The following is a 26,984-nucleotide window of genomic DNA, read 5'->3' as shown; positions in this document are numbered from 1 at the left end:
TATACACATTAAGAGGTTTATTTTTCCTTTCCATATTCTCAGAAAAACTGTGATAGCAGCACTGTATAATAAAAGAAAAAAAAGCCAACTAAAGAGGAAGCTGGAATCCCCAAGTGCTGTTAGTTTAGCTTGTTCTCCACTCCTTGATATGGGTTAAAAAAAATCCCCCTTGCAAAGTTCTGGGCCAAATCAATAGGTACAAATTAATTGTGCCATCAGTTAGCAAAGCTTTTCAGATTGATTTTCCTTTCTACAAGCCTGCTCATAGAAAGGTTCAAACTATTATCAAATCTGTTACTGTTCTGATTTTCAGCAATTTAAAGGCACTTTGTTTTGTGTAGGTCCAGGAAGCAACTCTCAATTTCTTCAAGAGCAAAGCAATTGGAATGTACTTCGACTTATTAGCCACATTATTACTTAGTAGCCATAATTATTATTAGAGGTTACAATCACCAAATCACATCTGGCAAAATGACAGAAACATGATGATCGTATGATTTGACAAGTGAATTAAAAGCATTTAACAGAATCACATTCTGCTTCACCAGTCTCCCAGAAATATCTGATCTTCACATTTTTACAACAGCTTTTCCAAGATTTTCTCCCTTTAACATTCCTATAAAAGCCATTGGCATGTTCTCAAATCCTTCAGTGACTTGCTCCTGGTACTTCATTTTTCCCTGTCAAAAATTAGAAAGGGAATTGCTGAATTTTCATTCACCAAAACTGAATAAATTGCAACAAAATTTTCTCCAGCATATATATTTCATTTGAAATATGTAAACTGGCATACACCAAGATAACTGAAAAACCAGGTGTGCTCTTTGTGAGGATCTGCTTTTGTTGTAGAACTGTTTACTTGGAGTCATAACAGTAAGCAAAAGTCACTGCTGTAAAAATATACCAGGCCAGATTTATTGCTACTTGGTCCCAAGACAATTGACAGGTAGGGGGTCATCTCCCCAAAGCCAGGCCTATCTCTACCCATAAAGAAGTATGGAATTGCAAATCCAATGATCAAAACTTCACCCATCCCAAATCCTCATGTTTTTAAAAGCTAGAGTCTCTTAGTCTTTAGTGTTCACACTCACAAATTTCTCACAGTGATGAACCAACCTGGTTACTAACTCAACCTCCATCTAGAAAAATAAAATATAAAAATTCCCTATTAAGTCCCTTTAAATTCTAGCTCCCAATACTATAAAAACATTCATTCTTGCCAGTAATTTCAGAACAATACTACAGTGGAAATCCTGACCAATACTGCAAATTACTGAATGAGAAATACAAGAATTACTCCAAATACGAAAATCGTCATTAACAAATACGTGTTTTGAATTATTCTGGAAGCATGCTTCTTAAAAGCCTACATGTATTCTGGATTATATCTGAGTCTACAATCTGATATCACACAACAGAAAACAGAAGGGTTCAGGCATATTAACTATTGTTAAAGTGTCCCCAAGAGAGTGAAGGATCAAGGCAGGGAGAAGGAAAGTGTCATGCTGGGACCTCACCTAAAGTAGAGGTCTCTATGACAAGAGACCTCTTGCAACGATGGAATCTGCAGTGTGAGTACATTTTAAAACGGCTGCCCTTCCTTCCTTACCTCCACAACCCACTTTAGCAGAGCCTGCAGACCTTCCTCCCACTGGTTCTTCCATCGGCTCACAATAAACCCTTCCATTTGAAGCTCTTTGAAAATCATGGGAATCTGCACATAAGGCCCTGCAAGAGAAAAGAACCAGCAAGCCACCTGCAATATCAGTTTCATTCAAAATAAGTCCCAACGCACAAAGTGAACTTTTAGCCAGTAAAGACCACTCAATCACTTTGTTTCAGCCAGAAGCAACAGATATTTTTTCCAGAGAATTTCCAGCACAAAAGACCAAAGACTCATGGACAGACTAGGGAGAGAAAGCCTGATCCATAAAGCTATGGGGCTAAACAATTCTGGAAACAGTTTCATTCAGAAATAAAGTGGCCTCAGTTTCACCTGAGGGACTTAGACTCTCATGCTCTCTCTAACTCTTAAAATTTAAGTTATAAACTCTAGAAAAAGTTTCCTCAATCACAGAAATGTGTGATAGCCTCCTCATTACCAAAAGCCTGTTCTATTTTTTTAAAGTGATCTGAGAGTCCAAAGCTGGTCAGCTACCAAAAAGAATACAGTCTTTCTATTTCTTTTAGAAGGCAAATCTGGAAAATTTAAAGCTACTGAAAATGAATATTCATTCAGCCACATTTCTCAGCAGTTTCATTAGCAGCTGAAATCTTATGGGGGGGAAAAAAAACAACCCAAAAACCTTAACCTGCATTATCTAAAAACCTGAGGGAAAACTATTATCACATCTTAAAGTACGTACTGCTGTATAAATGGCACCATGACACCACACCTGGCTTCTGCTGACCTGTATCTGCAAAGGGCCATCTGGAGTGCTGTTTTAAGTAGTTTAGCCACTCCATCATTTCTAATCAGCTGATGTTCACAAGATAGTGTGCACAAAGGAGGATGAGTGCATGTACACACAAGGAGCATGGTCTCAGTGTCCCACAGCAGCAGTCAGTTACCCAAATATATACACATATATACTCTTAAATGGCACAGGGAAGTAAACAGTAGATTGCCATTATGTCTTTCTGCCACCACCAAAGAGAAAACCAATTTAGACACAATAAAGACCTTCACCTTTCTGAGGCACAGTGTCATTGTACTGAGAGATGGCACCACAGACTGCAATCCTTCCATACTTCTTCATCTGGTTGATAGCAACACTGGCAAATTCTCCACCCACCTGCAAGAACCAGAGCATGTGCAGCATTAGAGACAATCCAGTGTTTAGCATTGACTGCCAAAATCTGCCAACTTTGCATTGTTGCACAAAGTGGTTCAATCAGAGCAGCATCTTCCATCACCCCAAAAACTTGGTGGCCACGGAAACCCTTGCATTTACACAGTGATATGAGGACTCCATCTCACTCTTCTAAAAATTAGTTATGAATGTAAGGAATCAGTTTTACTTCCAAATCTGCTTCACAAAGCTTGGTTTGGAAGCATGAGACAGGACTAGCACATAGATCCCTCCTCCTAAGGGTGCTAAGAAGCACCAGTTCTCCTTTTCCCACACACCAGTCTGCAATTTTACATCTGTATGTTGTGGTGATGTAAACTTTCCACTTTATGGTTCTCATCTCCAAAATAGGGATGTGCTGTAAAAATAAGGCTCTGCACAAAAGTTGGAAGTGAGAAAGAATGGAATGGACATGACCATAAAACCTACTTAAGACCATAGCAGCATGGGACATGAAAGTTGGAAGGCTAAACACAAAGTGGCAGGAGCTCCTGCAGCAGAGACAAGCACTCTGCCCTGACACCAAACATTCCTTTCAATTGCTAGAAAAAGGCAAAACACCAGGAACTTCATTCCTGGATTGGCAGGACTGCTGAAGGGAAGACATGCTAAAGAGGTGACAATGGCTTCTTTTAAATGGGGTAGCTAGCCAGGGAGTTTAAAGACCCTGTATCAGTTAATACCCCTATACGGCATTATATTATCAGGTATAATGCATATGTTAGCTGTAGTAGGAAAACAAAAGAGACAGGGCTAGTTTTCTTTATCTTGAAAGTGAACTGACAGGATTTACCTGCATCGCATCCATACTGTTAAACTTTCTTAGCCTTCAAAACAAGATGTTCACATTCAAACACCTAGCAAGAACAGCACATAGTCCCCATTAATTCCAGCTTTATTTGGGAGATGTCAGAAACTTTCTGAGGTCTGCTCCAGTAGTTTTGCCAGTGGGCCTTGCTACAGTTTTGTTTACAGGTACCAATGTAGTCCCCATGACCACACAATGTGGAGCCACCCACACTCACTCCCCTTTCAGTAACAGCAGAGAAATGCTCGTGGTCAAAGGTGGGGCCAGGAATGGATTGGATCAGTTTCATGTTACTGTGACTGTCACCCCCCCAAAATGTGCCATGCTTTTCAGAGAGTAAAGTAAAACTTATCTCTCTACATTCACAAATATTGCCAACAATACAGCTTTGCCTTTTGGGTTTTGTTCTTTCTCTTACTGCTCAAGTCAGCTGCAGAAATATGTGTGGGAAGGGAACAGAAAAGCAGTAAGCTCCTACAGAGACCACTGCTTGATTAAATGGATCTCCATACTGAAATCCTAGTGTAGATTTCAATTAGATTATTACAATATTGAGTTCCTGCTACAGTTTAAAAAAAATGACAGCTGCTCAAGGCAAGGCCTTCTCTCTGAACTTACATTGTCAAAGAAACAGTCATAGCCATCAGGAGAGGCTTTACGCAGTGCTTCATCCAGAGATTTAACAGTCTTGTAATTAAAGGCTTCATCAAAGCCTATTTTTTTCAGATAGGCAACTTTGTCATCTGAGCCAGCACAGCCAACCACTTTGCAACTCTGCAAGGAAAGGAGAAAAATATTTATAAACATCCCCTGACAACACAGGGGACAATTCAGGCTGACACTCAGAGTGTGCGGAGTGAAGGGTTCATCCTTCAAGTAAGGCTGTTGTCAGCATATGAGCTCCTGAAACATCCAACTAGACTTACTATGTCTTCAGGAGCTTTTCCATCTCAAGACCCTAGTGTAGGCATGTCAGGGATGCTTGTCCTACTGATCCTTCATAGCCTTGTTGCCCTGTTTTACAGCTATGTCTTCTCAGCAGCAAGTATGAGCAGTTCAACCCACTCACCCAAATTTTAGCGAGCTGCCCCACCACAGAGCCCACAGCACCAGCTGCAGCATTAACCAGCACTGTCTCTCCGGGCTTCACCTTGCAGACCTTCAGCAAACCAAAATATGCAGTGAGGCTGCAAAGAAAAGGAAAGAATGTTCAGTGAGGAATAAAAGATGATAGAAACAGAGACATGACTTGACCACACTGAACCAAAATACCATCACCACCAAAACAAGATTAAGTTTTCCTATACTGTGAAATACAAAACTTAATCCAACCTTCTTAATTTGGCCTTTTCACAGCAATCATAGGAAAAAACAGACACTGCTGGGAAAGAGAACGCTAAGGCAGAAATCTCTAAAAGGTGAAATCAGCTTTCATTGTATTTATTAGTAGAAAGGAGAAACACAGATAACTCTGTGACAACTCAGTTACATACTGGAAGAGATAGTAAATCCAAGCTAGACAGAGGTCAATTGCCAGTTGGTATCTACTAGATTAAATTATACTCATCACAAATCAAAGCTGGCAGAAAAAGATAAAAAGGGTGAGAAACACTTGCTGAACTGATGGGCTCACTGCTCCTGACTACTACTCTGCTATGGCTACTGGATGAAACACAGAATCGTTAAGGTTGGAAAACACCTCCAAGATCATGGAGTCCAACCTTTGATTAATTATCACCTTGTCAACTAAACCTTAGACCTAAGTGCCACACCCAGTTGTTTCTTCAGCACTTTCAATGATAGTGAATCCACCACTTCCCTGGAGAGCCTGTTCCAATGCTTGACAACATTTCCTGGGAAGAAATTCTTCCTGATGTCCAACCTGAACATCCTCTAACGCACCTTGATGCCATTTCCTGTTGTCCTGTCACTTACTACCAGAGAGAAGAGACTGACCCCCACTTGGCTACAACCTCATTTAGGTAGCCATAAAGAAGAGTAAGGTCTCCTTGAGCCTGCTTTTACCCATGCTGAGTAAGTCAGACTTGTGCTCCAGGTCTTTCATCAGCTCTGTTGCACTTCTCTGGATACGCCCCAGCACCTCAAAGTATTTCTTGTAGTGAGGGGCCCAAAACTGGAAACTACTTCAGGTCTCACCAGTGCACTAGTAATTTGTAGGAACCACTAAAGTAGCTCATCGAGTGGCCAAGAATCCCAAAAAGTTCTTCCTTTAATCTCTAAATTCAAGCTTAGAGCTTCCCATGTGGTCATAACTGAAAGAGCTAAGTGGATCCCTTTATCCAGGAAAAACATGCATCTTGACTGTTGTTAAAGTGAAACCTGAGAAGTTCTTCACCACACACAATTTTACAATCATTTTGAAAGCCTTCCAGATCATTAGAACTGACTAAATCCTGATCTCCTGTAAAAACCACGTGATGGTAACATAAAAACTAAATGAGGTAATGCATGAAAATGAGGTAATGTATAAAAACTAATGAGGTAAGAAATGCAAGATCACAGAGAGATTCCAATAGTAAATACGGATTCCAAAGCACAGCAATTCTGTCTGCTGCAGTGCAATTTAAAGGACATCTATTTCACTGCATGATACAGCATCTGTCTTTTGCATTTTAGGGTTGATACTGGAAATACAGCAATAGCAACAGAGCCAAATCAGTAAAAGCAGACTAGTCCAGGTGCCAGTGAAGTTTGAGACTTTCCACTGAGTTTAACACAGACTGAACTAGATTCTTTCCAGCTTTTCCTGGATTCTCCTTCTGACTTATTACAGCTCCTCAAAGGAAGGAGCATAATCTCCAAGGCATGAGGAAGGAATATAATCTCCAAGGCAAATCTCCTCTGATGTGGAGGATGGGCCAAACTTCATGACCTATACAGGGAAAGGGCAACCAGAAGCACACCTTTTTTACCAGCATAAATAGGCAATATGCTGGTAGAATAAGACAAAGGTCAGTACAGACAGCCAGAAACCTCCTGCACACCAAAATCCAGAGGATAGTTGCCTTTTCATCTCAAAACTTACCCTGGCATGCCAACTGTTCCAAGAGCTAGAGATCTGGGGAGTGATTCTGGCCAACTGGAAGGAAGGAGTTGTAGGTCTTTCCCATCAGAGATAAAATGAGTTCTCCAGCCCTTGTTACCCAAAACAAAAGCTCCCACTGCAAAAGCAGAATTTTTGCTTTCTACAATCCTGTTTAAAAAGTAAAAAAAAACCAAAAAAAACACAAACACAAAATCAAAAACCAAAATCACATACTGTCAGAAACAAATTAGTACCGGCTCTTCCATTCTTCCTGTGATTCAGATAAGGAGTATTTTCATGCCAAGATTTTTATCCCATACTTCCTGATGCTATAGGTGTCAAGTGTCTTTCCTGAAATGTCGACAACATCTTACCATGAGGGACGTACTGCCAAGATTATTTTAGATTCAGCCCCTCCACAATAAACTGAATTTACCACACAAGCCCCAACTGTTTCTTTGACTAGCACCAGTTTGGTCTGAGATCAGACCCGGTTTCTGTGATTTAGAATGCAGGAAAGAGGACACTGGGATTAAAACATGGAAGAGCAAGGAGTTGCTGATAGACTGACTGTTCTCAGACAACCTGCACCTCATTTAAAAGTTGAAGATCCTGAAGATGCAACCTCTTTGGGTAATGAAACCAGATAAAAAGCAGTATCTAAAATCAGGGAGACATCCATAACAGCAGCCTCTACGCCAAATGAAAATTCCACTCTGTTCAACAAGAAAACTGTGTTGGAAAGGGTTGGATAAGCAGTTTACAATTATTAGAAACAGCTGGCCTTCCATTCACCAGACTTGGTTATTAATTCATCCTAGCCCTCAATGTTTCTACAGAGAAACACAAGAGTTAAAGGCTACAGATGTTCCTAGGCAGCAACTTACAGGCAGCACAGCAGGAACAAGGCGACAGAGGGCAGCATCTGTCTATCTTCATTGCCACAAACTTGGGTAAAGGATGGATTTAAGGTTATATAACCCTTTTGCTAGAGCTGTATCTTTGGCGATGCGGAGATATTTTCAGATGGAGTAGATAGCATGCATGGTTGCAGATAAGCAGCTACTAGCACATCAGGTTTTAAAGCGTTCAGAATGTGTGGCAAGTACAATGGTTGGTCCTTTATACTTGTAAAAATTGCCTTTGAAGACATTATCAGAACATACAGATTTTATCATAGGTCTAAATGCTCTCCAGAAAGGCAAAAGTGGTTCTTAGAGGAATGACACATTCCAATCAGTTACAGGTAAGAATGTCAGTAGCAGAAGTATGTACACATAAGTCAAAGATGGGTAACATAGGCTGCAAATGTCTCCAGTGCCAGCACATTCCTGTTGAGATCTGCCAGACACATTGATAACAGGAACTGAAGGTCTTACCTGGCAACCTGCGTGCCTATCATTATGTCACCTTCTTTCATGTCCCTTTGACTGTAAGGCCTGCAACACAGGCAAACACAGTTTACTGTAAGCAACTTTAATAATGTCCCAGACATGCTACAAAGTAGTAGCAACTATTTGACCCAGGAAGACAGTACCAGCAGTGCTGCTGAACAGATCACAAATAGCTTGGCAGTCTAACAGCATAACCAGATGTTTTCCAGAGCCAGCTACTTGGGCATCCTGGGCAGCAGTGTTAGAGGGATGATTGCATTAATCTTCCCAGCATAGTCCACCACTAAAAAAACCCCTGAGACTCAGAGAACTATCTCTGAATTTAGCACCCACAATGCCTCTTCAAACTACCCAGTCTCCCTGTGCTTCAACTACCACCTATTGGGTATATCCAACTGGGTATAGCAATGTCCAACTTAGAATATGTGTCCTTAAGTACAAGTTTGCTAAGTTAAATTAAGCAGGAACTCCTATGAGGCTGCAGTCTCATTTGAGTACATTGCATTCCAGTTGAAGACATGACAAGGAACAACAGATGATTCCAAGAAAAGTCTAGGGCAGCAGAAATGTTACCCCAATGTCTAGCTAAATCTGGCACAGCTCCGTATTTTGAGTCTTGTAATTAACATATATTTTTTAAAAAGCAGACAAAAGCATTGGGACTCTGGCAACAGTGGGTACTGCCTGCCCACTATTTTTTTGAGGTTCAAATGGCAAATCAAATGAGGCGCTTTAGCCAGAAATTCAGGAAGGACACAAAGGTATACCTCATGTAAGGATCAACACTGAGAAACACGGATTCAAGCAGCAACTCTGCAATGAAAGACAAAGCAAGTTCCTGGATATTAACAATGCAGAAGAACATAGTTTTCACAAGTCAAACTTTCAGCTAAATTGATATGAACTCCTGACAGCTCAGAACTCCTATATCCCACCTTTGTTTAGGGGAAAGCCTACCGGAAACAGCAACTACATTCATTAGTTTTGGGTTATTGGTATGCTGTTGAAAAAGAAGCTTTCCCCAGTGTAGCTTTAGGAAAGCATCTTATTTTCAACCAACAATTTTGCATGTGTCTCTTCTCCCTACAGAAGGGTCAAGCAGACAGAATTCCTAAACAAATCTCTCATTTAATTTTGATGTAATAAAAAATGTTAATCCATGAGTCAGGCAGAAGAGGGTGGCACAGATCAAATACAAACTATTTGGCTGCCTTAAACAGAAGGCATTAGTTTATCTTTTCTAAGTAGGCACTTTACTGTCTATACTAACACTAGTTCTTGGGAAAGATATTGTTAAACATGTTTTAAACTTCTCATTTACCCTGCACTTTTAGCGGTTCATCTCCAACTAGTAATATTTTTCATTGCCTGTGCTGTACTGATCTAGCTAGCACACGCTAGAAATGTACTCAGACATACCTTCTCTTTATTCGAGTGAGCAGGAAAGCCATGCAACGTAACAAGGAAGGCCATCCATCACCTTTAAAAATGTCATTGTAGTGTGAACTTTTGCCTCTTTTTGCTTTAGGGATTAAAATAGGAAGGAAAAAAATACTCCATGTTCCTAAATACTCAGCAGCATGAATTTTTTAAGTGTATCGGTATATGTAAGAAGAAATCAGTTTTCAAACATATAAGTTTAATATTCTTCTGCACAATTCTTTCTGCACACCTTTTTAAGTGTGGCAAATTTTGTAAATGACAAGTGGTGGGATGAGGCTCAAGAAAATATGGTACAAATGTCCATGTGAAACTAAAAATCACAGTTCATTCTTTTATCAACAGCTCTTGCTGTTGATATGATATTAAGTTATCATATTCCTTACTCTTCTCAAAACAGAGAAACACAGGAATAAAAACTATCCCTTTTTATTTGTATATTTATATTCAACCTGTCTTCTTGTTGCAACAGATCAAATAAAATAAGGACTGGCAAAAAAAAAATAAATTGAATGCAGGTAGAAATCATGCTATCCTACCTTTTGAAATAAAAGACCAACCTTCACTGACTCCAACCCCAAGGTCTTTCAGCTGTGAGCTCATTCCCAATGCAGTCACTCTGCTCCCCCCAGCACTATCCTCAACATTTTCCCCTATCAGCATGAAAAACTCCACTGAAAACCTACTCCTACAGGGCATCATGTTCTCCACCTTATTCCAAAGGACTTTGCAAATTTAAGTAGATAAAAACATTCTACTAGTAAAACATGTTAGGATTTTAATACAGTTACTTCATCGGTTCTGTGTCACAGTTCACTTTTCTCCTTCTGCATTAAAGAAATTCTGTTTTCCTTGTGGTTGTAGGTTTTGAGGCCATATCACTTTGGTAATTTTCTCCATTTGCAAACACATTCAAATGCCTTTGTCATCAGGCAGCAAGTGTGATTAGACAGCATGAAACTGTGAAAGGTATAGCACAACTGCTGTGCAATGCACTTACAATTCAACCACTGTTTCTATGGGCATTATCAGAAGGCAAAGTGTCTGAAACCACCAACCCCCTCAGTATAGTCTTCAGCAATTGTCCTTCTCCCTCAAGGCACACAGCTTGTGAGAAGCCAGCAATTTTTGAAATTCCAAAGAGAAACATGCAGTTTGATAGATTCACAGCCATATATCAGCAACCATAATCTCCAGAAAAATTAGTAGTAACAGGTAGCATCTACTCACCTCCATCCTTTAGATTTGGTAGCTCTATCTCTTTCAGGTCAAAGTCACTGGTTTTGGGAAAACCATCAAAATGCTTCTTTAGAACCCATACTTTGGCAGTCACCATCCTGTGCAACAAACACAGACAAAACACGTGTCAACTTGATGCCCAACAGTACTGGGTTGCTCAGGGGGATGGTTTAGATTTCATCAGGCAAAACACCTATCTCGATAACGTGCCATCACACAAGAAAGCTTCTGCTTGCTTCTGTGGTCAAATCACCAGGTTAAGAAAAATGTCAGAAAAGTCTCCTTATTGCTTTAGCAACCCAAATCTTCCTCTGACCTGTCAGACCTCCCTGCCCGATGGCAGCAAGTCCTCATGTGGGAAGTCATCCCAGAAAAATGTACCACTCCCACACTTAGGATAGTAAAGAAGGAAAATCTACTATTTTTAGGAGGAAAAAAGATCCCTTTAGAAAAAGAGATTAAAACTTAAGTTTTAAATTGCCACCATTACCTGAGTCTACTGAACCTACTTTTACATGCGGGAACCAAAGTGCAAGTGAGAAAAAAATGGTAAGCAAGACCTCTTTCTGTGACAATCATCATATTGAAAGAAAATACTTCTCCAGTTGCGAAGCTTAGAGCTTGGAATTGGGAGCACATTGCTACAAATATATTCCACACAAGACAGAAACAAATAAATTACTTGCATTAATGCTATCCTCACAGATCCTTTTCCCTTCTTCCACCCAAGTGCATCAACAAGAACAAAGAAAGAGAAGCTTATACTTAGAGCAAGCAGATGAAAACTGGGTCTTCTGCTGACAAGTTAATAACCTTCTGTGTCTGCTCAGTCAGTGGCTGGACTCCTTCAGTCACACACTTTAAAAAGGTGAAAATGTCTGCTGTCGACAAGTACTGCCCTCAGTACACGTCCCCAGGACTAAGCGTAAATCTCAGTAAACGCAGCATAAAGGCACACCCACTGTGATTCACCTTCTTCCCATTAAGATCTGAGATCAACCCTTCAAACACCCCCAGTTCAGAGCCCAGCCAGCTGCACAGGCATGTTGTCAAGCACGCAATGCTAAATGCATAAAACCCGTGGTTCTAGATCTAGAACCCACAAAATACTGCAGTCAGGAGACCAAGACTATCCACCACAACACGAGTTTCTTCAAATTACATTTTACCAATCCAGCCCTGAAACTCTTAACTCAGTGCAAAAATATCTAATTGAAAATTAATGTCCATTTCATTGCTCAAGTCGTACTTTATCACAGCAAATGGCCCATACATTCACCACTCATGGTGAGCCCTGGAATGTTCACTGTTCCCAGCGCAAGGAGAGTTTGTGTGGCTATGCCTCTATCTAGGAGCCACCTTAAGAAACAGTAGCAAACTCTGGCATTTTGCCCCAACTAAGCTGCAATGAGGTGTGTAGCAAGGGAGCAAACTTTGAACAGGAGGCTGTCTTCAGCTTTTGTTCTTTTTGTGAAAACGTACAAGTACAATATGAAAGGTGAAAACTGTAAAGAAACCAATATATAGCTTGCTATGTGCTCAACTACAAAACCCACTAAGACAGAAGTGCTAATTGGTAACAAGGACCTGAGGGAAAAAAAGCAAAATGTGTTTATTAAAAGCGCACATGCAAGGAACAAGGAGAACAGAGCAAGCTCTCCACTATTTAGATAAAAGGGTCAGTCACCAAACCCAGAAACTAATCAGCACTCAAAAAATTTTTGTGATGAAACAGAGATGTTCTGTATTCCTCAATGACAAAGAAACACAACACAGGTGAAGGTTTCCTGCACCAGAAGCCTGTGCTGGGGAAATCACCTTTCACAAAATTAAGAATAAGTATCCTCAAAATCAATGTCAAAGCATCCCACACTTAGGTAAATGAGCAGCCAATTCCAGCATTTGTATCTGCTACTTTACGTATTTGCTTTGGTGTCAACAGTGTTTGGCTGTAACAAAAGATACCATGACACTGCAGCAACAACAAAGCAAAGCCAGAAAACACGTTTACAGGAGCAAATGGTGAGTTCAGAGTAACACAAAACTGATCCCACTCACTAGCTTACAGTCCCAGGCATTGAGAGGGATTTGTCCCACCTGTGTGCCCTGCATTCAGATAGGTACCCAAGTGGTCCAACCAGAAATGACCAGGGACAAAGGGATGCTGGTTAGGCTGGCAGCCATTCACTGATGTGCCATTTGCACCTCCGGGGAGCCAACAGCGATTCAGAAATGCTTTGTCTTCCATTCTGTCACACATTTGTGAATCAATAACTGACTCCCTGCTTTTTGTATCTTTTGTCCCTATGCCACCAAGGCACCAGCCCTGTTCTTTATTTTCCCACTATCCTATCTTAATAGCTTGAATCTCCATGTCTGAATACAGGAACTTGTTATTTCTTCGGGCTGACCTTTGTTTTGCCTACCTGGCTCTTTCAAACATGTTGTAATCATGTGATCTGCAAATCTCATTGCCATCAGTACTGGCCATTTCTGTCTCTCTGCTGCTGTTTCTTTGAGTGCTTCCACGCTCAGACCTCAAAGATCTCTATTTTTTGGAATATGGGTTTTTTCAGCACAGCAATGATCACATCTAGGAACAATACTGAAAAACTAATTTCACTAAACCTTTTTTTTATTACATTTAGGCCTAATTCTGGAAACAAGACAAATTTTCTGCTTACTATTTCTCTTTTTCTGTTAAAATCACATTGTTTCAGCCACTTCAAGGCTACGAGATTTTCCTGTAGGTCATAAAACCAAAAGCCTCAAACCAAACAGAAAACACAGGCACATGCTTGATTAATGGATCCACAAACTAATTCCTAGGTTAACAAACCAAGATTGTTTTGTATATTTAGATATAAAATTTTAAGAAATGGTAAGGACTACATTGCTTAAGCATAGTAGATAACTCCAAAGGATAAACAGCAGTGATACAACATTTGTGGGCTCCAGTTAAATCTTACTGGACTAAGCATGTCATAACTACAAACTCAGTTCCAAGAACAGCAACCTGCTCTTGTAAACTGTAAAATTTGTAAAACCTGCTCTTGTAAACTGTTTTCAAAGTCAGTAGGTTTAAATAATACATTTCTTTTGACTGTGACTTTTGACTTTTAGCTGGTTTTGATTTAGATCTGTATGGGCTGAGTGTCAGTAGAAAACCCTGAGAAATTATCTCACTGCACCTGCATTACAGGACTCCAGGGACCAATATCTCTTAGACAGCCTAATCAATAGTTGAAGAACAAAATTCAGTAAAGAATAATTTAATGGTTATCAATTAACTAGAGATGAATTAGAAGTCACAGAACAAGAAAGATATTTTGAGAAAGATAAGGAGTCAAAGGCCTAGAAAGGTCCCAGAAAACCTGATTCATACATTGCAGGTGCAGTAGGGGAGCCATTTCATAGTTGAGTACACCTCAGAAATCTTAATCAATAGTAATTGTCTAACCAGGACAGTGAGTTTAATAAAGCACTGTTTAGCTGGATAAAACTTGGGTTATCCATTAAACAAAGATAGATGAAGTGTTCTGGAAGTAAAAGAAATAAAGCACATATACCATGATGCAACAAAATAGGCAGATTTTTGGGAGTGTCTATAAAAAATCTTGAATGTTATAGTGTATATAAATGCCTGAAAATTGTTGTTTCTTTGCACATGTCTCTGGCACATAAATTCCCAATATGTTCCAAATTTTGACTCAAAATTATTATTAGGAATGTTCATCTAACAGCTTTTTACTGATAGATTTAAAACTCTTTGTTTCACTTCTGTTTGTTTTCTATATAAAGTGTATACACACACTAATAACCATTATATTAACCACTATAAATTACATCATAATATAATATAATATAATATAATATAATATAATATAATATAATATAATATAATATAATATAATATAATATAATATAATATAATATAATATAATATTTATAAATTACATCATTACAGTAAAGAGACTGCTATGTTAACTTGAGAACAAACAACCAGACAGTGATAAGAAGACTCCTTTAAAAGTAAGGTGATGCATTTCTGCTTGATTCTCTTCCACAAGAACCATCAAAGCCTTTGCTGAAATTTAAGTCCAAGACAGCATTTTTTCTGATGTCCTTCTAACCCTCCTTGCCCTGTAGTCCAGCCCATCAAGTTATCAAATAATAAAGGCTATCAAGGAAAGAAGTAATGGACTAGGAAGTCTTAGCTTTTTGCACTAACAATATACGTAACAAAGCAAAGATCCCGTCTGTGTTCAGGCACTGCAGTTGCTCCAAACTGTACTAGAGCTGAAAACAAACCTTCACACAAGTAATCATAGCTCAGTCCCCCAAAATCAGCATGGGTAAAGAGATTCACAGTTCAGGGGAAAATGGAAGTGAAAATGGAAGAGGTGAAAACTGGAATACCATAATAAACACTAGCAACTAGAAAAGAAGGTCAGGAATGAAAGAGACAGACAAGTCTGAGAAAATTGAAATACTTTAACTGAAGGCTGAAGAGCTAACAGTGATATGTGAAATCTGGGAATTGTCACATTAAAGTAGAAAAGCAGTAAAGCTTCCAAGACAGCATGAGTCAAATCAGAAAAGTTTACCTTTCTTAAGTAACCTCAGCTGTTATTCCTGACTGGTGTGGTATGGTTTCCCAGCCTGGACTTGCCCAAATCTAACCTTGAGGACAAAATCCTCTTAGAAATATGTCAGTTATGAATTCAATTCAAATTCTGGGTTAGTTTAACAGTTCATTTTCCTGACAGTCACAACTTGCAGTAATGATTGTGGTACTTCTATCTCCATTCTGAAGCAGTTACACCTATTCTCACACCCACAGTGGAAGAATAGCGTGTGATTAAAAGCTGAGTAAAGTGTATCTCAGAAATAATTAGTACACACACCCCAAAAAAAACCCAACAAAACAAACAAAAAACCAAACAACAAAAAACACCAAAAAAACCCAAAAAACCCACCCCAAACTAACATAAAAGGACTTCCTGGCAGTAGATACTGCCATGGTAGTAATAATCCAGAGGCTACTTCAGGACTTCTCATATACATACAAGGATTACCAATTACCTGGAGTGAGTATAGCCTCAAATCCTACGTGCCTACAACGTTTAGAAAAACTACCTTTTCCTCCCCTCTGGCTTAGCTCTTACAATGCTTTTTCAATTGCATTCTTTTTCCCTGTGATAAGAACAAAGTAAAGGCAACACACTCCCATGGTACTTTCGGCAGAGACCATCTGCAAATATCCATGCAAGCATGACACTGCATTTTGAAGCAATAAAGCTGCAACTACACTTACTTATGCAATACTATCAAACCTTGGAAGAAACTCAAAGATTGGAGGTGACTGATTATCACTCATGGACAAACAAATTCATTTAGTGGTGAACATATGGTAGTGCTAGGTTGGACCTGATGATCTTAAAGGTCTTTTTCCAACTTTAGCAGTTCTATGGCTCTATCTGGCACAGCAGTTGATGTGGGCTGATAAAAAAAGCTGAAGCTTCTAAAAGGGCCAGCTGTGCTTTCCCAGTCACTGCACAGGCACCCTAAACTTCTTCAAGGAACTTTTTTGACTTCTGACTTACTTAAATGTTGGTACAGGACAAACACATGTTGTAACATCAGCAAATCAAGATTTCTTCAAAGCTGTAGCTTTCCTGTAGCCCAGTTTCACTTCTTTCATTTGCAGCAACAGACCTCTTACTGCCCCACAGAGAAAAATGCTTAATCTGCTTGATTTTACAGCTGCCACAGAAAACCAAGTTTTTAACAGCATAGGTTCTACAAAGGTTAAACACCCCCTTGCAACATACACATCTCTTGCAGCACAGTGTACTACATGAACTTGGATCTCTGAAGCTCCCTCCTGCATTTCTGTAATATTTTAGAAGGGTAGTTTAATCGCTGAACAAGTTCCTGCTTGTAACATGCACAACCAACTTCTCCCTCAAGATGGAAACTCACTGCTCCAGCTCGCTTAGCGTACACATACCTCTGATCTGGTATCTGTTACCTGTTATATTGTTATATTAAGGAGACAGATAAATGAAGAATTAAAGGGACATGAGGAAAAAAAAAGAAGAGAGATGTGATCAAGAGTAAGGAAACAAATTTTAAGAGTGGAAGCACAGACCAGACTGTAGACAAACATGTGAATTATATTTCTTCTAGAAGATAAGAACTTCATAGTCTCTTCAGGCAACCTGTTCTAGTATCTGACCATGACATGGTTTGGCAGGAGGACTCTCCATGTGCCATGGGAAAACACTGTTTAGCAAACAGCATTTATCATCTCTTACAGTGCATTCCCCTAAGATGAGCTGTGTTCCATTCTCTTAATAATGTCTTGCTAAGCAGCTAAAGCAGGCAGTAGGAAAAACAGCTTTTGTTTCTGGATACTGAACAAAACCGTATCTCTCTTGGTTCTTCTTCTTCATCTTGGTGATCCTGCACTGGATTTGTTCATGTGTACCAGTGATTTTCTTCTACTAGGGAACTGAGAACTCTGAATGCAGCAGGATCCAAGTTCAGGGTAGCGGGGAAAGATTCTGCCCTTCCAGGTCATGACTATCTAGGTCTTTCATAAGGTTATCAAAAATTTTGGCTAGTAACGGGCTGCCAACTGGACTTAGTCCTGTGGTGGACAATCCTCCAATTTAGGGACAAGCTTAACTCTCCAATTTCTCTCTGAGGTAGGGCTAGATGAACACTCGCATTTACAGACCATAGGAAATATCTCAGAACTCACACCCCTGACTACTGCTGATCAGTGGCAAGAGGCAAATCTGTCAGTTGCCATATGTCACTGCTTCTTTGTCATGACACTGGAACCCCTAGGACGGCATTTTTCACAGACGCAACCCTGCCACCTTCACTTATGGTGGGAAACACTTTTATACTTGTCCCCACCCCACCAATTCAAAGGGTGTGGAAGGAGAGGTGATTTGCCATTGAAGGCTGAGGCAAAAAGGTCATTGAATACCTCATCCTTCTTGTCCATTGCTACCTGCTTGCCAGCCTTGCATTTTCCACTGTAGTGTGTGTGTGTGCATGTACACTTTCTTTAACCTCTCTCGTCTGAGTAACATACCTGTAGAAACCACTCTTGATACTCTTCAAACTCCTTCTCAAGATGCCCCTGAGCCTTCCTCAGTCCATCCCTACACAATTAGACTCCCTATACGATTCCCAGATACCTGTCCCTGCTTCCATGGTCTCCGCATGCCTTTTAGTTTGGCCAAAGAAAGACCAGCAGTTCCCTACTCACCCATGCTGACTTCTTGCCCTTCTTACCCAATTTATTGTGACTGGGGATCTCTAGCTCTTGTGCTCTGTGGAAGGTGTCCTTAAAAATATGTCAGCTCTGTTCCATCCCTTGTCCAAAAGGGCAGTTTCCCAGAGAGTTCCACTGACTAGCTCCTTGAACAGCTGGAAGTTTGCTTCCCTGAAATTCACTATAAAGTTATTATAACAATAGCAAAACCACTCCTAGATAGCCAGTTGCTAAAAATATATTTTCCTTCCTCAAACCATGTGTTACATTCATTCCAATGTGCTAACTCCATGTTAAGCAGCTACAACTGGATTTTATATTTCTTAAAATGAAGCACTCAAATTTAAGCCTTATGACATCAAAGCTATTACAGATCTACTTAAGAACCTATTTCTTAATACTTAAGAAAATTATTTTTCTTTCTGATGTCATATGCAAATAGGGAACAAATCTGGCTATTTTTATAGGATGAAGCCTCTCGTATCAGAATTGGTTATGCTTTATTTCAATTTCCTTTTTTCAGGCTATGGTTAGTCTGGATGGAAAAGGAACAGCTGGAGCAGTTATAGTACTAGCTCCCCAGCTGCCAGCTCCATCAACCACACATTGAGAATGACTTTGGCCATTTGAACAACCAGGTGCCACCTTCAGTGTTGTCCAAATAGCCACCTCTAACAGGAACAAACCAGGAACCCTCCTGCAGGCAGGCAACACTCAAGCACATTTGCCCCAGGGTGCAGATTCAAAAATAATTTGGGAACATTTTCAGTTTTCCAAATAGAGAGTGAGCTGTATAGTTATACAGTATCAGATTCTTGTCCATACTTCAAAATCATTTTTCCCAATGTAGTTTCCAGATGTAAGAAAGTGACCAGCAGATAAGGGACCATCAAGCGCTTCTGGCTACAGTACTTCTAGCAGCAGTGCTGCCACACTAATTCCTTAAACCGCTGCATCCAATGTAATTCCTGAAGCAAGCAAATACACTAACTTTTTTCCCTAATGCAATGTAGGCCTGCAGTCTGAATTATTTCAAATTACTGAAATAACATCAAGCTCAGTAGTCCAGGCCACCAAGTTTTACAGCAGACCTCAGCCGTAGCACTGTCCAGCTGACAGTGCAAGACTGGAGCCCACAGCCAAGGTCCTGGTCTACTTACAAATCACAACAAAAGCAGGTTCAGGAATGAGCAAATGCATCCAGCCGACTTTGCTTTCTTGCTTTGACCAGCGCAGCAATAAAGAGACAGCTACTGTTCCTCAAGTAACACATACTCACAGATTTGGAACAAGTTCTCCTAATTCTGCTTGAATGGAAGCATGTATAAGTAAATGCCAGCAATGGATTTTTTTTTTTTTTTTTTTTTTGGTGGGGGGGGGGAGTGGGGGGGTGGGGGTGGCATAGCAGGAATGCATGTAGAAAACATAGAACAACACTTCGTTCATTTTAGTATAATTCCAGGGAGGTACAAACACACTTCCCGCTCAAGTTAACGTTCAAGCTCCTCAGCCCCGCTTCAGAACTCCTCACTAACACCCAAGTGCCTTCCTGTGCACCCCCATCTCCCCCGGGGACCAGAGCCCCCAGGCCTCTCTCCCCCACCGGGTCAGCACCCGTCATTTTCCGCCGGCTCCCGCCCCCGTCAGAGCCGGAGCAGCCCCGTCCTAGCCATGCCCGCCGTGCCTGCCTGCTCTGAGGTGCGCGCACTCCCTCCAGGCCGCGTCCCGGCTGCGCCCGCTCCTCTCCCGGCAGGAGCCGGGCGCGGCCCTGCACCGCCCCTGTGCCGCCGGGGAGGGCGGGCCGGGCTGAGGGCGCGGGGACGGCCGCCATCAGGCGCCTCCCCTAACGGTTGAGACGCTGGGCGCCAAAATTTGATCCTGGCGGGCGGGCGGGCATCTGGGAGCGGCGCCGGACGGGGGTGAGTGAGTGAGGCAGCGGCATCGGGGATCAGCTCTGCAAGGGGATGGGTGGGCGGGCGAGTGAAGAATCGGGACTGGGGAGGGAAGCAGGGTTGCCCGCGGCCGATTTGGCATCAGAGCCGGCAGGGAGGGCTCGCTGGAGCGGGGTCGCTGGCGGGGCCAGCGCGATGAAGGCGGCAGGGTCGGGGAAGAGGCTCCTTGTTCGCGGCTGCCGCTTCCCTGGGATTTTACCCCTCGCGGGCGGTGTGGCTGAGCAGGTCCAGCAATTCTGCCAGCGGGAAACAGAGCCTCCGCCGTGTTCTCAAACATCCGGCATTTCCTTCCCCTTCGCTGGCGGCCAGCTTTGCGAAAAACCGTGGTTTTGCCGCGAGTCTATACCCAAGTGTCGTGATAAACTTTGTGCAAAGGCAAGTCGCTTAGGAGTGCTGAAGTACAGGTTATTGTTGGGATATTGCCAGGATCTCTGGTCTCCTTGGCTTTTTTCGTTTATAAATGCATTATATTTTTGTTGTAAAAGGCATGCGTTCTTTCTATTTTCTCACAGGTCTCTGGCAGTATGATTCATTTGGTTATTCTTTTTTCTTTACTCTGAAACATATAGGATTACAATCCAGATACCTTTCTTAGTTCTTCTCAGAGGAATACTTTGACTGGACCCTTAGAAAAGTTGAGAAGATGTACATCAAGTCAATTGTTCTTGAAGGTTTTAAGTCCTATGCTCAGAGGACAGAAATTCGTGACTTTGACCCGTTATTCAATGCCATTACTGGCTTGAATGGTAGCGGAAAATCTAATATTTTGGACTCCATCTGTTTCGTTCTGGGAATCAGCAATCTGACACAGGTAAAGAGACGGGACCTTTAAGAAAGGTCTTTCTTCTGTCAGCAGTTTTTCATGTTCCTCTAGTGAATGACCTCCCACGGAAGACCTGAAGTGGTGCTTCTTTGAAAGAAGTAGTTTCATTATTTGGATTTTTCATTACATAAATCTGTGTCTCTGTCATTTTTTCTCAATCTTACATTAAGGCTGAGTTACAACTTCATCCACATACCAGTTACACAAAGAATGTGGCTTAAAGCAATAGGCTAAAAGCTAACAGCTTCAAACCAAAGATCTTTTGCATCTAAAGCCACTAATTTACCCATTTGTAATAAATGTTTTCAGTTCTTAAATTGGGTCTTAAAATCTGTCTACCTGGTTCATCAGAAAAAAATTTAAGTTTTCATGCAACGCCTGCTGTTTAAGAGATAATATATCTGCTTTATTCTCATAAAAACTGTGGGCTCTGACATCAATTTTAATCTCTGTCTGAAGGTGATTTTCTAATTTCCTTTCTTTCCCATCCCTACCTTCCCCCAGTTGCAGACAAAGCCGGCAGACCTCCAAGGAACACTTTCTGAATCACTTCCCTGTGAACTGCATTGTGAAAAATATATGCTTGTTAAATAAATTTACTGTCAGATGGCTTTTTTCACAGTTGTATTCAGTGTTTGAACTGAACGCTGTGTGAGACTGAATACATCTGATGCAGAAACAGCTGGATAAGCTAAACTAACTAGACTGGAACACACTGGTTGTGGTATGACAGTGATAGCACCCTGCAGCTCCCATGTGTCTGTTCATATGAACACATAAATACGAAGCTAAATCTTCATTTTTTTGTTAATTTCTCCAAAACCTACAGTAGTACAGTGAAAATGTGAAGTTAATTACTTTCAAAAAAGTATTTATCTGTTCCCTGGACTTAGGTGCGAGCTTCCAACTTGCAAGATCTAGTTTATAAGAATGGGCAAGCTGGAATTACAAAGGCAACTGTGTCTATTAACTTTGATAATTCAAACAAGAGTCAAAGTCCACTGGGATATGAAGCTAATGATGAGATCACTGTGACTAGGCAGGTGAGTCTTTAATATCTTTATTTTTTGTAACTTATATACACTTTTACCATGCTCAAGAGCAAACAAGGAAAAAAAAAGGTAGTTTTTAAAGTCCCTGAGTTTCTGCAGTAGAGGCAAGGTTTCTGTGTTGCCTTTACAGTGTACTTAGTTCCATAAACTGTAGGAGTAGATCCAGTGTATTAGCTAGAATTGTTTATATAGCAAGTTTAAATTTTCTGTCTTGTGGCTTTTTCTGCTTTCATATCTTACTCTTAATATCTGAACTGTGTGTTAAATTTGGTCTCCAGGAACAAAGGAATCTTTATTTTTTCTGATGAAGATGTTGTGGTTTTGGTTTTTGATTATTTTTTGAGTGTTCAGTTTTTTAAAGTAGAGCTTTTTTGAAAATTTCTTGACAGTACCAATGACTCAATGACTAATCTTTCTTACATTTTAGTTAAATATTTTAAATGTCAAACAAGCTCTGTTTTGATGTTTTGCACAGTATACACATACATGTGTATGCACTTGTGATTTGCTCAGATGTTTTATTCTTTATTACAGTCTATATTCTCACAACACAAAGCGGTTTTTTTGTCTTTGTTCTCCAGGTTGTTGTTGGAGGTAGAAGTAAGTATCTTATCAATGGTGTGAATGCTGCCACCAGTCGTGTGCAGGATCTCTTCTGTTCTGTCGGACTCAATGTCAATAATCCTCACTTCCTCATTATGCAGGTATTGTGTGCATCTTTATAAAATCCAGAAAGAATAGGTCTTTCCCTAAATTTAATAAGACAGGGGAGATAGTGGGAAAACACTTCATTTCCTAATTAGAGTGGGATCTTATCAATTAAAAATTAAGTCTGTTAAGTAGTTAAGATTTCCAGTACAGCATAGTTTGACCCTAAAACACATCTTGTAGCACAAGACCTCATGTTAGCAGACTTTACTGAAATGTGTACCCGTTTTATTTTGTATCTTTTTTCTCCTTAACAGATAGGTATTGCTTTTATAAATATTCTAAAATGGCAGATTTTATTTTGTGTAATTTGTGCTTCATGTTAGACAGTAGCTTGAATTAAGTTGAGATATGTACCTTCTTAAGTCACAATTATCAAAAGAAAGCTCACAAAATTAGAAGACTGTGAGGGACTAGACAAATACCTGAAATATTTGCAAGGAATAATAAAACAGAGTATTAAACAGAGGATTTGTTGTTTCAAATGTAACTGTCCCAAGTGGATGGCAAAGGTGGGGACTGTTTTGTACACACTCTCTTTCTCCCTGTTATGTATGAGCTACATCACCAAAAAAGCTGGTTTATGATTAGGAGCTTATTCAATATCAGCAACCCAGTAAGACTCTAGGAAAAATACTTGCATTACTCCTTTAAGATGTAATCAGGACTGTGGAGGATGAGCATAATATATGACATAAGGGCCATTCCAGGTATATTACCTGAAAGAGTGACTTATTTGAACTTCGAAGAGCAAAACAATTGAGTAAACTTTATTATTGTTTAGCAAAAAAAAAAAAATTTAAAAGTGCTTGAACTTACAATAAAATATAAAAAAGTGAGTGGGGAATTAATGTATAAAAGTGAATGGGGGTTTGGAGTTTTGGTTTTGGTTTTATTTTTTGCTACCACTCTTCTTATCTTTTTGTCAACAGGGACAAATTACCAAAGTTCTAAATATGAAGCCACCAGAGGTAGGAAAGTTGTGGGAGTTTTTTTGTCTGAACTTTTACTGAACTGATTTGAATGATATGTTGATATGATGATATGTTGGGAGGGGGACAACAAAAATAAGGGTTGGAGGGAGATGAGATGTTCAGTTTAATGGAACCAATCTAACATAAGTAGAAACATCAAATTTTTTTGCATTGCTTTATTTTAGATTTTAGCTATGATTGAAGAAGCAGCTGGTACTAGGATGTATGAGTCCAAGAAAATAACTGTTCAGAAAACCATAGAGAAGAAGGAGTCAAAACTGAAAAGCATTCAAACGGTATTACATGTTGTAAAGTATGCTTTCATTCATGTTTGTTAAAGATAACTGAACAACCAGTTTAATGTTGACTTTGACTTGTAGAATATTTCATTTCTGCACCTGGAACTAGTTATCCAAGCCTAGATATGTTTAAAGTTTAGAGTTCAGTAAAATCAGAATATAAATCTTCTGTTATGTGTTTCAGGTCTTAAATGAGGAGATCAGTCCAACTTTAGAGAAACTGAAAGAGGTATGGAAAAATTAGAAGGGTGTTAAGGTCCTTCAAGTATTGAAAAAATATTTTCAACTACCCTAAACCAGGATGTTTTGGCTAAAACAACAGCATGTTTTCAAGCTCTGTAGAATCTTTTGAGAGAGAATTTTATCATACTTCCACATACAGAGCATATAACATTTTGGACTTTCAGGAAATCCTAGAGAAAGATGTAGGGAGAAGGAAAAAAATCAAGAGAACTAGATAAAAAGTTATTTTAAAGTGTCTTAGTTCATAAGAAAATTAGATTAAGCAGTATTTCCCGTCTGCAATCGATTATATTAATATTGTTTTAGCTGAGAATAACATGAAGAATCCTTCTCCTTACTTAAAAATACTGATGTTTAGAGGTACTTAAGAGATTTCTATAGTAGTTTTATGTAACATTGATTTTCCATCAAATTTTAGAGTTGTGGTGGTTTTGGGTTTTTTTTTGTTTGTTTGTTTGTTTGTTTTTTGTTCATTTTTATTTTTGTCTGTTCAGGAACGAGCATCTTATCTGGAATACCAAAAAATAGTACGAGAAATAGAACATTTAAGCCGCTTTTGTATAGCTTATCAGTTTGTTATGGCTGAAGAAACAAAGGTATCCTCCACTGATGTGTTAAAGGAAATGCAGTCTAATGTAGAGAAGTTTCAGGAATCAAGGGCTGAAATTGAACAGAAGGTAAAACAACTTAATGAAGACATAGCCAAGATGGAAAAGGAAAAGGATAAGGTAAATGGAAACAGAGTTGTGCTCATCTTGATACCTGAATACAAAGAATTTTAAGTCACTGGAATTATTCTTATAGATAATATAGCCTTGAATTTTTATCTTCTTCTGGTGTGTTGCTTAGATTATGCTTTGTTCATAGTTGGTTCATTGTCAGTTTTGTCTAGAAGACATCCACTTAAAGGGTGGGGGTTTTTTTGTCTGAAATGCAAATGAAAAATAACAAGCATAAAAATTGTTTCCACTTGGTGCATTTAGTGGTAAGTTTTGCCAGAGACTTTTTTCTCCTTTTTTTGTTGATGTCTCTAAAGAAAAGTAAGGAAGGTTTTGTTTGACAATAATCAGTATTGACTTCAATTTTTGGGGCAGTAAATTTAACAAAATACAGGATGGCCCACAGACTCTTTGAATGTCTAAATCTACTTTCTGTACAGGCACAATGTCCCATCTTATGGAGTGACATCAGTGGTCAATAGTGCCTTCAATTTAGGTTGGATTTCAGACATATGAGACGGTCTGACCTGTTGGTATTGGAGACTACTGCCTGTTTGGTCAGATTTCCTTCTATATGAAGCTCTGAACAAAAGACAAAATATTACAAACACAGCACTGGTTTCACAGGCTAAATTAAATTACCTTTGTTATTGATTATAGGAAGTTGGTGGTAAACTCCGTGCATTGGAAGCTGCTCTTTCAGAAAATCAAAGAGTTTATGCAAAAGCACGAAGTGCTCTTGATCTCAAGAAGCAAAACTTAAAAGCTGAAGAGGTTAAGTACAAAGAATTGGTAACACGTATGCAGAAGGTAAGATATTTGTATATAATTTTCATTACATACTAAATTAATTCAGATTGTGTGAGCAGCTGTTTTTCCTTTCCTGTTATGGTATGAAGAATCCTGTGATTGGCAAGAATTATATCAAAAAAGCAGAGGCAAATGTTAAGGGCATTGTTCAATTTGTACAGCATAGGTACTAAGTTCCCACTAGAGAAAGACGTGATGCAAATACAAATACAGTGCAACTCCTTATGGCCCCAAATTTTCTCTTAAGCTCAGCAGAAGTCCCTGAAGAAAACTATTATACTCTCTGGACATACATTACTCTTCAAATTAAATGAGAAATCTCTGCCTTGCATATTTTTGACAATCAATGTTTTTTATGCAGAAGTATTATTTTTAGGTATTGGGAAGAGTGAGATAATTCTCCTAGCTCTCAGGCTCTTGTTACCACTTCTTGTATTTCATCCCTCTGAAGATATTCAGTACACTCATGGGGCAAGTAAGGCATTTGAAAACATGCAAAGGCATATTGCAAGATCACAAAATCTGATAAAGTGTCATAGAAATGTAGTTGATGAAACTGCTTGTTGCTCCTCATATAAACAACATGAATTTCAAGGAAATAGACTCAGGATTTCTCTTAGTTTTTTCTATTTTTGTTCTTTATTTTGCTGAAGGATTCTAAAGCATTGGTGTCGAAGGAGAAAGAAGTACAGAATCTGGAGAAAGAATTAAATGTTTTACTGAAAGAAAGTGAAAAAGATGCACAGGCTTTAGCTGCAGCACAGCAGCATTTTAATGCTGTGTCTGCTGGCCTGTCCAGCAATAAGGATGGTGAAGAAGCTACTCTTTCAGGACAGATGATGATCTGCAAAGATGAAATTAGCAAAGCAGTAACAGAGGCTAAACAGGTAAGAAAAAAACCTCTGCCTGTCTCAGACTTGGCTTCATGCTTTTGAAAATTGTCTGAAAACAAACTGACACATGCTTTGAAAGGTCAATGAAAGGTCTTTGAAAAGGGGCAGAATATCTATGCAAGATATTTTACATTTTGGTATATGCATTAAACTAACTTTTTGATAAAATATAAACAAAATATCCTTGCACAGGAAAATACTGTAATATTGCTGCAAGGGAGTATTAGAAACTGGCATTTGAGATATAAAGTGGGATTCACTGTACTCAAATGATCAATAGTTTTGAATAGGAAAGAAAGGACTGTTGTCCATGGTACACAGTCAAAGAGATTTCTACTGTTAAACTTAAATGGAATCAAAATAAAAATGCTCGTGATTGTGAAATGGAGAGTTTAGAAAAAACTATTTTCTCTTTAGTTAAATTGTGTGCTCATCACA

General features: G+C 39.5%; 2 protein-coding genes across 7 annotated transcripts in view; one reads left to right on the top strand and one right to left on the bottom strand.

Annotated features, from left to right (window-relative positions):
* Positions 1-19,916, bottom strand: PTGR1 (prostaglandin reductase 1). Of its 6 annotated transcripts, none has more exons than XM_086868342.1 (10): positions 19,762-19,916; positions 10,771-10,877; positions 8,868-8,913; positions 8,086-8,145; positions 6,707-6,874; positions 4,730-4,847; positions 4,279-4,434; positions 2,690-2,795; positions 1,610-1,728; positions 1-680 (listed from the first exon to the last, which is right to left on the bottom strand). In XM_086868342.1, exons 1-10 carry the CDS (start codon positions 19,902-19,904, stop codon positions 570-572), a joined length of 1,134 nt encoding a protein of 377 aa, XP_086724468.1. In that variant the 5' UTR covers positions 19,905-19,916; the 3' UTR covers positions 1-569. The 6 variants fall into 6 exon arrangements, with proteins under 6 accessions (XP_086724468.1, XP_086724469.1, XP_086724470.1 ...); XM_086868343.1 differs by having other exon boundaries at positions 19,758-19,850; XM_086868344.1 differs by lacking the exon at positions 19,762-19,916 and adding an exon at positions 15,865-16,012.
* Positions 19,903-26,984, top strand: part of SMC2 (structural maintenance of chromosomes 2) — a 21,619-nt gene continuing 14,537 nt past the window's right edge. The window contains exons 1-10 of the mRNA XM_086868341.1: positions 19,903-19,992; positions 20,595-20,836; positions 21,742-21,891; positions 22,482-22,604; positions 23,541-23,579; positions 23,768-23,878; positions 24,066-24,110; positions 24,619-24,852; positions 25,504-25,653; positions 26,307-26,540. Coding sequence (XP_086724467.1) covers positions 20,669-20,836; positions 21,742-21,891; positions 22,482-22,604; positions 23,541-23,579; positions 23,768-23,878; positions 24,066-24,110; positions 24,619-24,852; positions 25,504-25,653; positions 26,307-26,540 — 1,254 coding nt within the window. The 5' untranslated portion in view covers positions 19,903-19,992; positions 20,595-20,668. The remainder of the gene's footprint in view (positions 19,993-20,594; positions 20,837-21,741; positions 21,892-22,481; positions 22,605-23,540; positions 23,580-23,767; positions 23,879-24,065; positions 24,111-24,618; positions 24,853-25,503; positions 25,654-26,306; positions 26,541-26,984) is intronic.

The sequence above is a fragment of the Cyanistes caeruleus genome, chromosome Z (genome assembly GCF_971803275.1).
Source record: "Cyanistes caeruleus chromosome Z, bCyaCae1.hap1.1, whole genome shotgun sequence".
Lineage (NCBI taxonomy): Eukaryota > Metazoa > Chordata > Aves > Passeriformes > Paridae > Cyanistes > Cyanistes caeruleus.
This window is presented reverse-complemented; position numbering and strand designations above follow the sequence as displayed.

What these genes read in the sequence shown, in the direction of transcription:
- PTGR1 (XM_086868342.1), bottom strand. Translation starts at nt 19,904, where the DNA reads ATGGCGGCCGTCCCCGCGCCCTCAGCCCGGCCCGCCCTCCCCGGCGGC. An exon ending in AGTGTTGATCCTTACATGAG is followed by an intron (nt 8,146 to 8,867) that starts GTATACCTTTGT and finishes CCTGTGTTGCAG; the next exon opens with GCCTTACAGTCAAAGGGACA. An exon ending in GGCAGCTCGCTAAAATTTGG is followed by an intron (nt 4,435 to 4,729) that starts GTGAGTGGGTTG and finishes CTTTCCTTGCAG; the next exon opens with AGTTGCAAAGTGGTTGGCTG.